This window comes from Anopheles coluzzii, chromosome 3 (genome assembly GCF_943734685.1).
Source record: "Anopheles coluzzii chromosome 3, AcolN3, whole genome shotgun sequence".
Lineage (NCBI taxonomy): Eukaryota > Metazoa > Arthropoda > Insecta > Diptera > Culicidae > Anopheles > Anopheles coluzzii.
The window spans coordinates 54,050,180-54,064,336 of record NC_064671.1 but is presented as its reverse complement, the minus strand read 5'-3'; the positions used below and the strand labels follow the sequence as shown (position 1 = coordinate 54,064,336).

Genomic DNA, 14,157 nt, shown 5'->3' with positions numbered 1-14,157 from the left:
TGCATAAATCTGTCGGAAACACAGTGAACTACTATCCATTCTTGAAATAAGACTGGTTTTTATAGTTATATAATACAATACTAATGTTCAATCTATGTTTTAATGTTAAATAAGAATTCACATAGCCTGAATAAGTTTAATTAGTATATTAAATTGAATAAATGTTGTAGATAAAACACATTAACAAGTAAAAAGAACGTCAACAATGCTTTTAATCCTGGGGACCTTATGTCAAGTGACGAATTCTCCTTCACCTGGTTTCCTTAATGCTCATTGCGCTTCACAGTAAGATGAATTGTAAATGTTCTAATACGGACGTCACACGAGGCGTAAACTCAAAAAGTTTACGATTGATTTGTATGAGAGAGCGTAAACTTCCTGTCAAAAGATTATAGCGTTGTATGGAGTAAATCCAGTTTACGTCAAAGTTTACGCTTCGTGTGACGTCTGTATAAAACAAGGACTGTGTAGGAACGAGGTCTCGTAATGTAGAACAATTTGACAAGTAGAACAAGTTTGTTACAAGCAGTTTGACATATAAGAATCCAAATTTTAATTGTGAATAAAATAATAAATCGGTCTTGTCACTGCAAGAAAATTGTTAATTGGTTCATAAGTTTACTGGAATAGTATGTATGCCTGTTGTAATAGTGAATGTTTGAGGATATGATGAGTTCTCAAGGGCAGAAATGGAATTTTATACATTTTTCTCTATAAACAACTTAAAAGATTATTAATACGTTGAAAGCATATATATTTTTTTATATATATGAAGTCTTGTTTACATTAGGTTTAATATTCTTATAGTTGAATTTCACTCGTTACAGAATCAACATAGGACTATGCGAATTTATTTTTTGATCCATGATAACTTCTTTTCAACGCTCCGTGACATGCAGATTTCAATTCAATTTAACAAATGTAATAAAACTATTAGTCATACCTGACAAATAGTTCATTTCGCTGTATAGTTCACTCTTTGTGGCCGCACGGTTAGAAGATCCCATCTAGTCATACACACCTCCAAGACGACCAAGAGTGACCGCTGGGTCTAACTTAAGATAGCTAGATACACTTCAAGTGGGTTCTTAGCCTTTGTATGAAACTTTGGATTCCCTGGCTGTCAAATTTGTGGCTACCAAATTTGTGGAAGTACACTAGACGGACCGACCTGTAGTTATTTGCATGGTTCCAAGTCAGTTTCGAATGTGAACGTAGTTATTCACCGCGTGCAAGATCCACATCACTCTGATATTTCATTTCCATCATGATAATTTCTAATTTCATCAGCATGATTTTGATCACATCTTAAGTTGGATTGAGTTTGACAGTTCTTTGGGATGTGTTGAAAATCATGAATAAATACTTATATTTCATTATGTTTCGAATACATCATTTGAATGCTTTTGAAATACATATATTATTATGTGCACATTCGAAAGTGACTTGGAAACCCCTGTATTACAGGGTTTTTCAAGTCAGTTTCGAAAGTAAACATTGTTATTCACCGCATCCAAGTTTCAACACATAATTTTAAACACATAACAAATAACTGTCAAACTCAATCTAGCTGAAAGCCGCGTTTAAAATCATGCTGTAGAAATTAAAAATTATTATGATGGAAATGAAATGTCATATCGACAACATTTTGCAAGCGGTGAAAAAAACACCGAAAAATCTTTGATATTCAGAAGTATTTGGCACAAAGAAAACTGTAAATTTTGTTTGGTAAGAATTTTTGTTGGGAGAACACATTTGAACACATACTTGACTCTATTCAATTAAGAAAAAAAAAGAGCACCTAAATAAGAAAAAAACAGTTACAAATTAAAACCCCGTTCACTTCGAGCTTGTGTGCGTGTAGAAATGAACGAGGCAACTGTCAAAGCCAAGATCTTTGTATTAGTGCAAAAAAGAGCTATGCGTCGACCTGTAATCCTGTTTGGACTTTGAAACCTACGCTGACACAAATTAAATGACGTTTCTTAAGTGAGTAGATATATTTTCAGCAGCAAAATATTCACATAAAAATTGACTATATCGTAAAATTTCAAAATGAAAAAAAATGCGTTTCAAAATGCGTCTTGTTTTTGTGTGTTATTATTTCAGTAAAACTTAGAATAATTTGACAATTGTGGCACATCTCCACCTATTGGACATTGCGTATAAACTGTTGTTTATTTATATATTTATAAAGCATTGATGAAAGCCAGCATTTTTCCTTAAATATTGAGCATTTCTGTAGAATATTCCACTGTTTTATTTTTTTAAAGAGCGTTTTTTGTTTTTTTTTTAAACACAGATGAAAGTTTTTCGACTGATTTCAATTACAACAAATGGATTTCTTTGATAAACCAATAAGAATTGTGCCTCACTAGCTAAGGTTTAATTTGCCCAGTGAACACCTTTGTATTTTATATTTTGATTGAAATCAAACAATCCCTTCAGTGTGCAACAATTGACAAATTACCCTATCAACAATTGACTCTAAACGTTGGTTAGAAATGGCTCTAGATCTTATCAGTGATGTTAAGGTGTTTTCTTCATCTTATTTTTTCGAACAACTCTAGCAGTCATAAAACTGACACAAACCTGTATAATACGAAATAACAGGAAATTTATACATATAGATATAATTATCAGGGTTGACAATACATCCAGAGAATTCTTTTCAATATATCCTACTTCATTCAAATCATCTAACAGTTGGATGGTTCCGTAATTTCTTAACACCCATTCTACAGTCCAAAGAGCTTTTCTTTGAGGTGTTATTTGTTCATCACGAATGGTTTTTGCGATTGCTGTAGCTCTCTGTTTGTACCTAATGAGTAATGAAAAGTAATCAATAATAATCACACAAATTAGGATACTCTTTTGTAACGACGATATACACGTACCTTTCATTGTGGATGATGGCAAGCAAATTACCTTTTAATGATACTGCGTTTAAATCTTCTAGATACAGCTTCTTGCCTATTCCCAGTTTCTCTATGCGATGAACATTTTGGTACTGATCACCATAATTTGGAGTACCAAGCATTGGTATACCGTGCCACATTGCTTCTTGAATCGTCAATAGCCCTCCATGTGTAAACAACACATCAACCATTCCACTTCCTAAGATATCATTTTGAGGAAACCAATCTGAAGTTATTACATTTTCTGGAATAAGTCCTTCAATTGCTGGTTTTTGTATATCCACTTTCCACAAAAAAATAAAGTTTGGCAAAAGTTGTGCAACAGTAATTATGGTCTGTGCAATAAAGTTATCTAAACTGTCAAGCTTTAGATTACTTCCAAAGGATATAAGCACACATTTTTCATATGTTCTATTTGCATGTTGATATAAAAACTCTGGAAGCATTTTTGGAGCAGTTATGTGCAACCCTCCGACGTTGACAACACGCCAAATTTGAGGTTCTGGTGTTTCTAAAAGTGTTATAGAGTTCATTAGTACTACAACTGCGGTAGATTCTAAGCGAGATACTGATGTTATGTTTTGAAAACGACTTTGAATCAAACTGTCAATTCGAGGGTCACTGTAGTACCTTTTAAATAAAAATTCATAGGTTGTTAACATATAATTGTACATTCTATCCAGATACCCAAATGTTTCTGGTGGATCACGAAGAGAGTTTGGTATAAAACCTGGGTACGTAAGAGACCCCATGATGCACTCTACACTCGAAAGAATATTAGAAGCTGAAGCCATAATTAGCGGAGGGAAATTGAATCGTTTTAATAAAAGTAGTAAACAAGGACCAGCCAGATGGTCATGTATAATAAGATTGAATGTAAAGTGTTTTGGGTAGTTTAATAACTTAAGAAATTGTGTAGATGCAATTGAATATTCACAAACCATGTATTCGAGCTCAAAAAATGAAAAGAGTAGTTCTAAAGGAGACATGGAATGTAATGCCAAATAATCTACAGAGTGGTCCAATGATAATGCATTGTCAACGCCATCTAGTTTAAGAAAATGAAGATTATTCTGTTTTCCCTCTTTATAGATGTTCAATAAGGTGACGTTGTGACCATTACTGGCAAGTATGGATGAAAATTGTTGGCTCCTAAAATTTAAATTTCATAAGTTTTTAGCTTGGCGTGTATTTTCAATACTTACCAAAGAAAGTGACTTGGCGATGCAACGGCACTTATGTAAAGAATGTTGCTGAGATTCGTACCACGAATAGATATCACAAGCAGCATTATTAGAAATATGATAAACACGATTGGTAACTGCGATACATTATTCATTTTTATGAATTACTGCCTTTCGTCTTCTTCTCTAAATCTAAACTAAATCTTCGTCTTTTCTAACGAAAATATGCAAGAAGACTGATCCGGTTGATGTTAGGATGACAGATAAACAGATAGGATAAAGTGATCGCTCCGACAAGTGAGCTTACTTAAATAGCCCTGAATGAAGGTGAAGTGGCATTTCACAGCGCGGGATGTATGTATACGTTTATCTCATGAATGAGTTGCTCGTAAAATAAAACATACATTTGAATATGTTATCATTTGATAAAACATCCTGTATATCTTATTACAATATTTCATACTTTGAAATATTATTAATATTGATGTTATTTATAGCAACGTATTTTTTTATCATATTACAATACTATTTACAAAGACACAAAATATAAAAAAAAATAATAAACCAACATTTGAAATCTTTGTACGATTTGGTTGGTGTTTGTTTTATTTCTTTTACACAGTCTGTACCTACACATATTTTCAACAGTGTTTAAATTGATAATTCCCTTAATGGTGCTAAATCGTTCGTAGCTGTCGCAGCGATGATTTATTAGTAACGATGGTATGATAGTTTGTATAAACATAACAGTTCAAGTCAATATGAATAAATTGCCTTAGAAGATAGACGTAATTCAAATCAGTATGCATGGATTAAACATGATTGTTATGATAGTTGTACTTCATTTTCTGGGACTAACGAAGGTTCGTTGACCATTTTTACTTCTCTGAATTATCGGCACCACACAACACCATAGTCAATACTATATAGTAGGGGATCTCGGGTAACTTTGAGGCTTTTTGATAATGCTCATTAAATCATCTTTAACACTATCTTAAACAAAGAGCGTTAGGAATACATGTATGGACCGATTGACAGGATTTAAAATGAACATTTAAGGACTTCTACATTGATTACAGCATTGTTGTTTCCTACAATATGGATGATGTATTTTGCAAATAGACTTAGGATAGGATTCCTCTTGCTGGAATAAATATTGTTTAAAAAGGCAAAAGAAGGGATTGGAAAGTCAGGGTATCGTCATAAATTATCGACCGTATTGCTTGTAGTAGAGTACTCCAGCCGGTCGGTCTGGTGGTACAATCGTCAACTCGTACGACGTGACAACATGCCCGTCATGGGTTCAAGTCCCGAATAGACCGTGCCCCGATACGTAGGACTGACTATCCTGCTATGGTAACAATAAGTCACTGAAAGCCAAGCTCACTTCACTAGTGGGTACAGGCAGGCCTTGATCGACAGCGGTTGTTGTGCCAAAGAAGAAGAAGAAGAGGAAGAAGAGTACTCCAACAACTGGCTATTCTCGAGCATTCAGCAAACTTATGCTCCAATGTCTCTATTTGAGAGCAATATGGGCATGTTGAAGCTGCCCGATGTGAGCAATCCGTGTAGAATTTTGTTATTTAGTCAATGGCTGCTGATATTTTTCCAAATTTAACACCAGTTTAAGAAGCCTGTCCCCCATAAGCTGACGCAGGGTGTTGGTTGTAATCCGAGTTTGGTTGTTGTGTTGACCTCCGACCTTCAGATAACCTTATTCGGCAACGGATCGATTAACGAACGACGTATTGGTAGTAATGCTAAGGATATTTAAGTCTGATCCCCCTACACTTCTGGGGTCTTAAACAACCAAAATCTACAGAAAGTTTCACGCCTCTCTCTTTCTCTCTCTCTCTCTCTTTCTCTCTCTTGTTGGCCTGCTTACGATAGAGCACGTTCATGTGCCCGTTTCACGTGCGTAGAGTCAAACCGAGCAAACTCTAGCATGAGCATGAGTATGATGGCTCAAACAAAAGCAAAAGCGACCACCTAGCCAGCGAGAGTCAAATGTGATTTGTATTTTGTCGACCATTAGGATGAGATCATCCTAACAACAAATCGATCAAATAATTAGTATCCAATCAGCGGCGGATCTGACGGTAGGCGGTCACCTGGGGCCCTGCCGATGTAGGGGCTCCGTAGATCGGTAGTCAATAGTATGCAGTATTTATAAAAGTGGACAGAGTACTAGCTACGAGGGCCCTCGGAAGGCGGAAAGAAGAGTTGATGCCCTCTGTAAATGGTGAGTGGGGGCGGGGGGTTGAAATGATTCGCATTTCAACCCTCCCGCCCCCACTCATCATTTACGGGGGGTATCAACTCTTCTTTCCGCCTAGGGTCCCCGATACCCTAAATCTGCCACTGAATCCAATAAATGTCAAATTTCAATGTAAATACATTCAGAATTCAATAATTGGACGCTTTTTAATTGGCAGCCTTTTTAGTTGAACGCTCGATAGTTGGCAAACAGATTAATTACAAAGCATGCGTTTGTATGAAATACAAACGGTTTTTTGAAAAATTCAGAACAATCTCATGGCTTGCCTAGAAAACAATCAGAATTCTTTTGTATGGAAAAACGTGCCAACTAAAATGCACATATTCAATAGTTAGCAGGGAATCGAAGTTCAACCAGTGAGTTCTAACTGTACTCCAATACATGGCCTAACAAAATTTTACGAGCTCTGTTTCCGTTTCCATGCCTATAACATGGCCAGAACACCGGAGCCTGGCGAGTTCGATGCGTTGCTCGACAGTAAGATTGCCGTACATCTCGTATAGTTCGTCATTATATCAGCTCCTTCATTGTCCTTCCACACATACTCAGAGGCATATTTGAGTACCGGTATTATATAAGTGCTATGTAGTCCCAGCTTCGTTCGTCGCGGCAGGTTCTTTAAGGTGAACTTATTTCTCAGGCTGTAGAATGGCTGGTTGGCAGCCAGGCATGCCTACTTCAACACTCCTCCTCAAGGACAATACTCTGTAAATTTACCCCTTCTCTCATTTTCTGTAGGTTTATCTTTGCTAGACGTTTTGTCAACATGTCTGCAAACATATCATCTGTCGGACAATACTTCACATAATAAATTCCTGACTTAAATAAATCTCGAATGATTATATCTCGAGTCCATATGCTTCGTGCATCAGGTTCCTCCTTCTCCACGTAGCATACTTATACAACTCTGATTATCCTCATAGATCCTCACAGGGTGCTGTATATCTTCTTGTATTCCACGCATTCATTTCAGAAGCCACAGGAGCTCCTTACTAGCTTCTGCAAGCGCGACATATTCTGCTTCAGTTGAAGACAACATAACACACTCTTGCTTCTTTGCTGTCCAACTGATTGTTCCGCCGCCAAGCTTAAACAAGAAATCAGAATTAGATTTTCGGTCCGAACGATCGCTAGCCTAGCCGGCGTCGGCGTAGCCATCGAGATGAACGACTCTTCCTAGCTTCAGCTTTAACTCTGAGGAGCCTTTCAAATACCACAACGCTCGATTGGCTTCGGTCCAATCGATCTCCGTTGGTTTGCTAACTTTCCGACCGAGGATGGAGGCCGTTATTGCCAGATCAGGACGTGTGCATACGGCGATGTTGAGCAAAACTCCCACCAGACTTTAATATTTTTCAGCGGTGGGTACTTCCTTCTCCTCCTTTTGCTCTGCAGTGACGTAAACCGGGTCCATCGGAATCGGCAACGATTTCGCTTGATTCACTCTGAATCGAGCAACAATCCGGTCTATGTAAGATTCTTGGTTCAACAGGAAACTTCCATCTTTTTGTCGCTCCACGTCGATGCCCAGGAATTTTCTCACATTACCGAGACACGTGATCTTGAATTTTGGGTAAAAGTAAGACTCAGCCCTCCGTTACACTTGCGTTACGCGTAACGCCTATTTATCGCAAACCCAAGCAGCATTTTTGAACACCTGTATTAACCGCCGTGGATGAGCAAATTAATAGAAAATCATTCCTTAATATTGATTATTTTTATGTGATATTAAGAAAAGCAACAAATTTAGAACAAACATAAAAAAGTACAGCAATCGCTATTTAATATAAAACTAATCGATAATTCATGAGTATAAATAAATTATAATAATATTATTAGGCTATCATTTTTAACAGCAAAAGAGTTGTAACAACTTCAAGATTTACAATTATAACAATCTTTCAGGGTTTTCGAGGATTATATAGACATGTTCAGCGAGTTGTAGATTCGTTCAGGCATATAATAGACTCTTTCAGCGAGATATAGAATTGTTCGGAAGTAGGCGTTGACTTGCTCGGTTATACTGTAGAGCTGTCACTTTCGTACCCCTTGGACTGCAAGTTGCATCATTCTCATCAGAATGTAAACAAACGGTTTTCGAAAAAAATATGCTTTTTTCAACTAATTTATGTATTAAACATCTTGGAGAATGATTATTTGCTACTTTTAGGACTTTTAAGAATAAAAAATTGAATGCTGCGGCACAGGGTGTAAACCAAAGTGTATGAAGACCAGGTGGTCTCGTCCCATACAAATTGACAACTAATTTCGGAATCAAAAAAAGCTCCATTTGACAGAATGGGTGAAATGAATTTCCATAGGAACCGTTCGCTTTGTTCTTAGCAACACATACGTTGTACACATTGGTGTCCTCATCGACGGCATTATTTTGATCCAAAAATGGATTTTAATTAGTTCAGATTTGGTTTAGCTTACAATAAGAAATATTTTGAGTGCTTTTTAAGATATTTCAGTGCAAATAACGAAGATTACAAGATTGTTTGTGTATTAGGCAAGTTGTCAGAAAGCTTGTTTGGGGAAATGTTTTCACCCATGGTGTCAAAAAGTGACGTTCAACTTTTGCTATGAAAAACAGGCTATGAGACCACCTGATCTTCATACATTTTGGTGCAAACAAAACAAATGACAACACTACAGAATCGCTGAACATGTCAACGCCTACTTCCGAACAATTCTATCTCGCTGAAAGAGTCTATTATATGCCTGAACGAATCTACAACTCGCTTAACATGTCTATATAATCCTCGAAAATACTGTAAACATTAAAAAGGGTTGGAATAAAAAACAAAAGATTATTCATTTATTAACCCAGCTATTGATAAAGCAGGAAAAAGAAAAACATACAAGTATTTATTACCCTCATTCACCTCACTTTAAAAAAGAGCCTCAATGTAATTTGAAATTTATTTACGAATATTTATAATATTTTATATGTTCATAGGAACTCACAGGAAATGTTACTCCAATTGAAAGCTTTTAGGGTGTTTATGAACTTCTTTCTTTCAGATTATTTTTCATAAACTATAGTGCAACAATGAAAAAAATTAAACCTGTTATTTACTTGTAATTTAAAAATTTAATTCCGTAGGTATCGATTCGTCTTAAAGCAATTTAAAATATTTTTCATTTAAATAATATACACTTAACACTGCTAAATATTGTACATTGCTTGGGAATATTTTAAGGAATGTAGCGCTTCTCCAATGTAACGTAGAGGGCTGAGCCTTACCGATTTTTATTTCCAAATATCTGCGTATTCGTTCGTACTCCTTGTCACCATTGGTAACAATCAGCATGTTGTCTACATAGAGTAAAACGAACGCTAATTCACCCGTGGTCTTCGCAAATAGACAGTTATCAGCTTCGGTAGCTTCATACTGTAACTGGTGCAACACGTTCGTGATGGTCTTGTTCCAGACCCTTCCAGCTTTGCTTAAGGCCATACAAGCTCCTCCTCAAGAAACATACGTCCGATGGATTTCCTGTTTCGTATCTCGGCGGTTGTTTCATGTAGATGGGCTCGGAGAGCTTGTCTTATAAATACGCCGTTTTGATATCGACGTTATTCACCTGCATCCCACGTCGTGATGCTACCGACAAAAGTGCTCGGAATGTGCTAAATTTCTGACTACAACCCTGGGCGACGTGTCGGGCATTTTATCTAGCGACATTCCCGTGCTCGTCCAGCTTCTTCTGGAAAACCCATCGACATTCGATTGGCTTCCGGTTGGAGGGCAGACACATGAGATCCCAGGTGCAATTTTCATGTTGCGCATCAATTTCCTCATTCATTGCGGTCTTCCAATACTCCCACACAGAGCTTATTAGCGCTTCTGCTAGCGTCCGTGGTTTCCATGATGTCTGAGCGGCTATTTTGCTTTATTTAGCGAATCGTTCAAGTGATACTCTTCTGTTGACTCTGCTGGATACCCGAATCGATATACTTGTTGTTGTCGGTTCACTCGGTGCGTTGAGGGGGCGTTCAACGGTATCAAGTTGCTCGGTGAGTATAGCATCGTCATCGGAAGATGCATCACCTGTATCATCCTCATAATCTAACGTTAATTCTTCTGAACTGCTATCCACTAGCTCACCGAGAACGTCCCCTGCAACGATAGGAAGAGAATTAGATGCGGAATTTTCAATCGGTGAAAAATGGTATTCAGTAAAACTTCATTTTTCGTTCTCTTCTTCTCGGCAAACGCTAGTTTGTAAGAATTGTGCATCTCGGCTGTTGACGATCTTACCAGTACTTCGATCTAGGAATCGAAATGCTTTCTGTTGCGATGAGTAGCCAAGAAAAGTAATCTGTTGTGCTGCTGCATCGAACTACGATCGATTCTGCTTCGGAATCCTCACGTAGTCCTTTTCGCTATGAAAGTGTAATTTTCACTTATTCGATCGCGCCTTTGCCTTGGGTGGATTTTTCGTATATTTCGGTTTGTTCTTAGTGTTCCTTGTGCCCGCTTCCTGATCGCTCGCTAATTTCCGACACTCACGCTGCTTGTACCCTGGTTTCTTACAATAATGACAATAAATTGTCTTCTTATACGAACCAGTTTTCAGGACGGACTCGGAGTAGCTTCCCTGCTTCGTTACTTCGTTAAACGAAGCATCGGCAGCAGCATCGTTTCCTTCGGTAGAAGTTTGCTCTGCCTGTCCTGCCTTGGCGATGTATTTCCAAAGATTCTCACGAATTAGCAGTAGTTCGGTACTGAACTTCTAGCTGTTATAGTTCGTTACATTCAACTTGGGGACTTAAACTTTTTTCATTATTTCTTCAGAAATGTTTCACTTCTGGGCGCATAACCTAATAAAGTTAATATAAGTCAACCTTCTTGTTCTGAGGTAAAATTATAACTAACTATATTTTCTGATAGCTTAAACATGTAACTTATTAATCGCCTGCTATATATCGTACTTGCCCTTTTGGATATAGCATACATAATACATGCCTGCTTCAACAGTAATAACAAATATCAATGAATATAATGAAATTTAAAATTCAACATCAAACGTTGTGAAAATGTATTGTAAAATGGCCTTGCTATAGTGCAAAATGTCATGAACATCGTTGGTGAATATACCAACGAAAACAATGAACATATCCGTGGTACCTTGATGCTCATTGCTGATACTCAATGAAAGTGAGTCGTGACATGGCGATCACGACATGCGAGTGCTTGAGTCAAAAGCGATACCATGACTGACAAGCTGAACTTAATGCCGGTCGAGTTAAACAGAGCGAGAAACCATGCTCATTTTGTTTATTGGAATCACTCGCTCGCACCGCATATCTCCCACGACTATCGTGATGATCACCGACTGAAAATGTCGTCACCAAGTGACTGACCAATAATTAGTCGCACACAATGTCACCAAGCTTGTGATGGTCGCCATAACTGTTTGAGTTTCACCCATCATCATCACAGTAGAGCTCGTGAGGCTAACATTATTTTGTTTTAAGCCGGAATTTGTCATGAATATGTCTGAATAGAACTGATCACAGTTTAAAAAAATCATGACAAAGTGGCTGACCAAACCGTTGGTTCCTAAAATGTCACGAAGTGTGTATTGTTCTCACCAGTCGTATTGAGTATCATCTCTGGTCATCACGTGATGCAGACATGGAGTTTGTTTCAGTCAACATGGATTTTGACATCAACATTTTGCAGCACTGATGATCATACACCAAATGTCAAAACACATCAAAACAAAGGGGCAAAATGGACCACAACATTGGACTTCAGGCGTTGGTTTAAGCTCTTGCATCTAGGCAGAATTGTGGGAGTAGAGATTTTAGTTTACCATTAAAATGTGTTTAAGCCGGTTTCGTGGTACAGTCGTCAACTTGAACGACTTAAAAACATGCCTGTTATGAGTTCAAGCCCCGAAGAAAAAGAAGCAGAAGTAGTTTCGATCAGACATTAAAATTTTTAGGACTGAGAGAAAAACTCTCATCCCCGCTATCTGATCTGAAAATAGTTATCTGAACATAGAGTGAACGCGCCCACGGCCTGCCCCTGATTTTTTTCAATTGTTGTAGGACCTCGTGAATTTTGGGCTGGCAGTGGGTGTTAATGTGACACTTCCCTTACACTTTTCCTCCACACTTATGCATACTTTTTATGGTGCATGATATTGACTCGTAGAGCATTTAGATTTGTACGTTATGCGAAAAATTCGTTATAAGGAGTATTTGTTATGAGGGGTTCCGCTGTACTTACATGTATAAGTATTACATTACGTGAAATTTCATTGCTACTATTTATTAAAAGCATGCATTAAATAACACACATTTCAGAATACCGGTAGATTCATCAATGCCTTCAACTTGGCTTGTTTGTTGACAAGTATGCAAACCGCTGATTTAAACAATAAAGATTTCGCCCCCTTCATATTTATCACAAAAATGCTAACAAACAGCCCAACCCTGCCACGGCACAATTACCCCAAATCAACAATCCAATATGAATGTATACATTTTGCAGAGAACCTAACGTGAACGCATAAACAAAAATCTATAGCAAAAGTATCATATAATCACCTCCCCACAAAGTTCGCCAAAAATATAGACGGAGTCTAGACAGATTTGTAAAGGGCACAAACATAGTGGTGCCAGTGTCTAGACTTCTTCCTGGATAAATGTACAGCCAATTTCGGTTTATGTATTTCATACATAACCCATGGCCCTTGGACAGTCTATAAGTCTGTCCGTAGGTATTTCAGTTGGGCGAAATTCCATTCTTATTAGTGCTTTAGTTCGTTTTTATCGACAACTACAAAAAACATAAAATTTAAACAATTTTTTACTAAGCCCTGAGGGTAAATTTTTAATATTTTAAATATATTTTAAATAAATTAAAGGTTAGTTTAAATATGTTATACGCCTAGAGAAGTTGTATTCCTTAGAGAATATTTAATATCTAATAACTCTATGGGGTCACATAGAATATGAATGAAATTTTATACTGAAATAAGAAGAGTTAGTATTCATATTAGTATTTTTTAAATTATTGAACAAAAAATCAAAGATAACCATTTTGAGGAGCATGGAAATGTTCAACAATGAAGAAAAACTTAGGTTAGAAAAATATCCGCGTAATTCATGGAAACGTAGCTCCCTAAGCATATCTCTGGGTTTAATAAACACTCTCCAGATGCTAGAACCTGGTAAAGTAGAATACTTTAAGAACTAAAGAAAGAAAGTTTTCATAATTATACTGAATATAATAACATCAATTTACCTGATAAATGGAAAACTCTGGATTGCGTAACCGTTATCCCAGGATACTGGGATATATTTGATTGTATATTTAGTGCTTCCAATAGATCGATGCCGGGATCCAATGCACCACCTGTCGATTGAAACATTTATAAGTTGCAGTTAGTAGATGCTGTACTCTGATACAAAATCGTTCATTACTCTGGACTAATAATAACATTAAAGGGTTTCCCACGATCTATTCGTTGGTTCCCATAACTTTTTGGTTCTTGCATATTTTTTTGGTGTGTTCTCTCGATTTTTGGGCAATTCTCAGAATTGTTTTGTTCAATTGTATTGATATCCATTCCGACAATACCAATAAATTATGGGAACGATCCAAAAATCTATGGAACTCGGTCCATAGATCAATCGACTAATAAATTGTCAGAAACCCTGTATATGAGGAAACGTTTTGACTGTATCATAGATGGTCCAATTACATCACGACATGCAAATCCAAAAATGTGATAAAGCTTCTAGCAACTCAAA

At 37.0% G+C, this 14,157-nt stretch overlaps 2 protein-coding genes across 2 annotated transcripts in view; both read right to left on the bottom strand.

The window, feature by feature from the left end:
- The window catches only part of LOC120954754 (protein kinase C-binding protein NELL1-like), a 49,547-nt gene extending 35,790 nt beyond the window's left edge, over positions 1 to 13,757 (bottom strand). The window contains exon 1 of the mRNA XM_049610056.1: positions 13,649 to 13,757. The gene's annotated coding sequence lies outside the window, so the exon portion shown is untranslated. The remainder of the gene's footprint in view (positions 1 to 13,648) is intronic.
- On the bottom strand, positions 1,729 to 4,434 carry LOC120954755 (UDP-glucuronosyltransferase 2B9-like). Its single transcript, XM_040374951.2, has 3 exons — positions 4,124 to 4,434; positions 2,898 to 4,070; positions 1,729 to 2,821 (listed from the first exon to the last, which is right to left on the bottom strand). Exons 1-3 carry the CDS (start codon positions 4,255 to 4,257, stop codon positions 2,530 to 2,532), a joined length of 1,599 nt encoding a protein of 532 aa, XP_040230885.1. The 5' UTR covers positions 4,258 to 4,434; the 3' UTR covers positions 1,729 to 2,529.
- Positions 13,758 to 14,157: the final 400 nt, after the last annotated feature.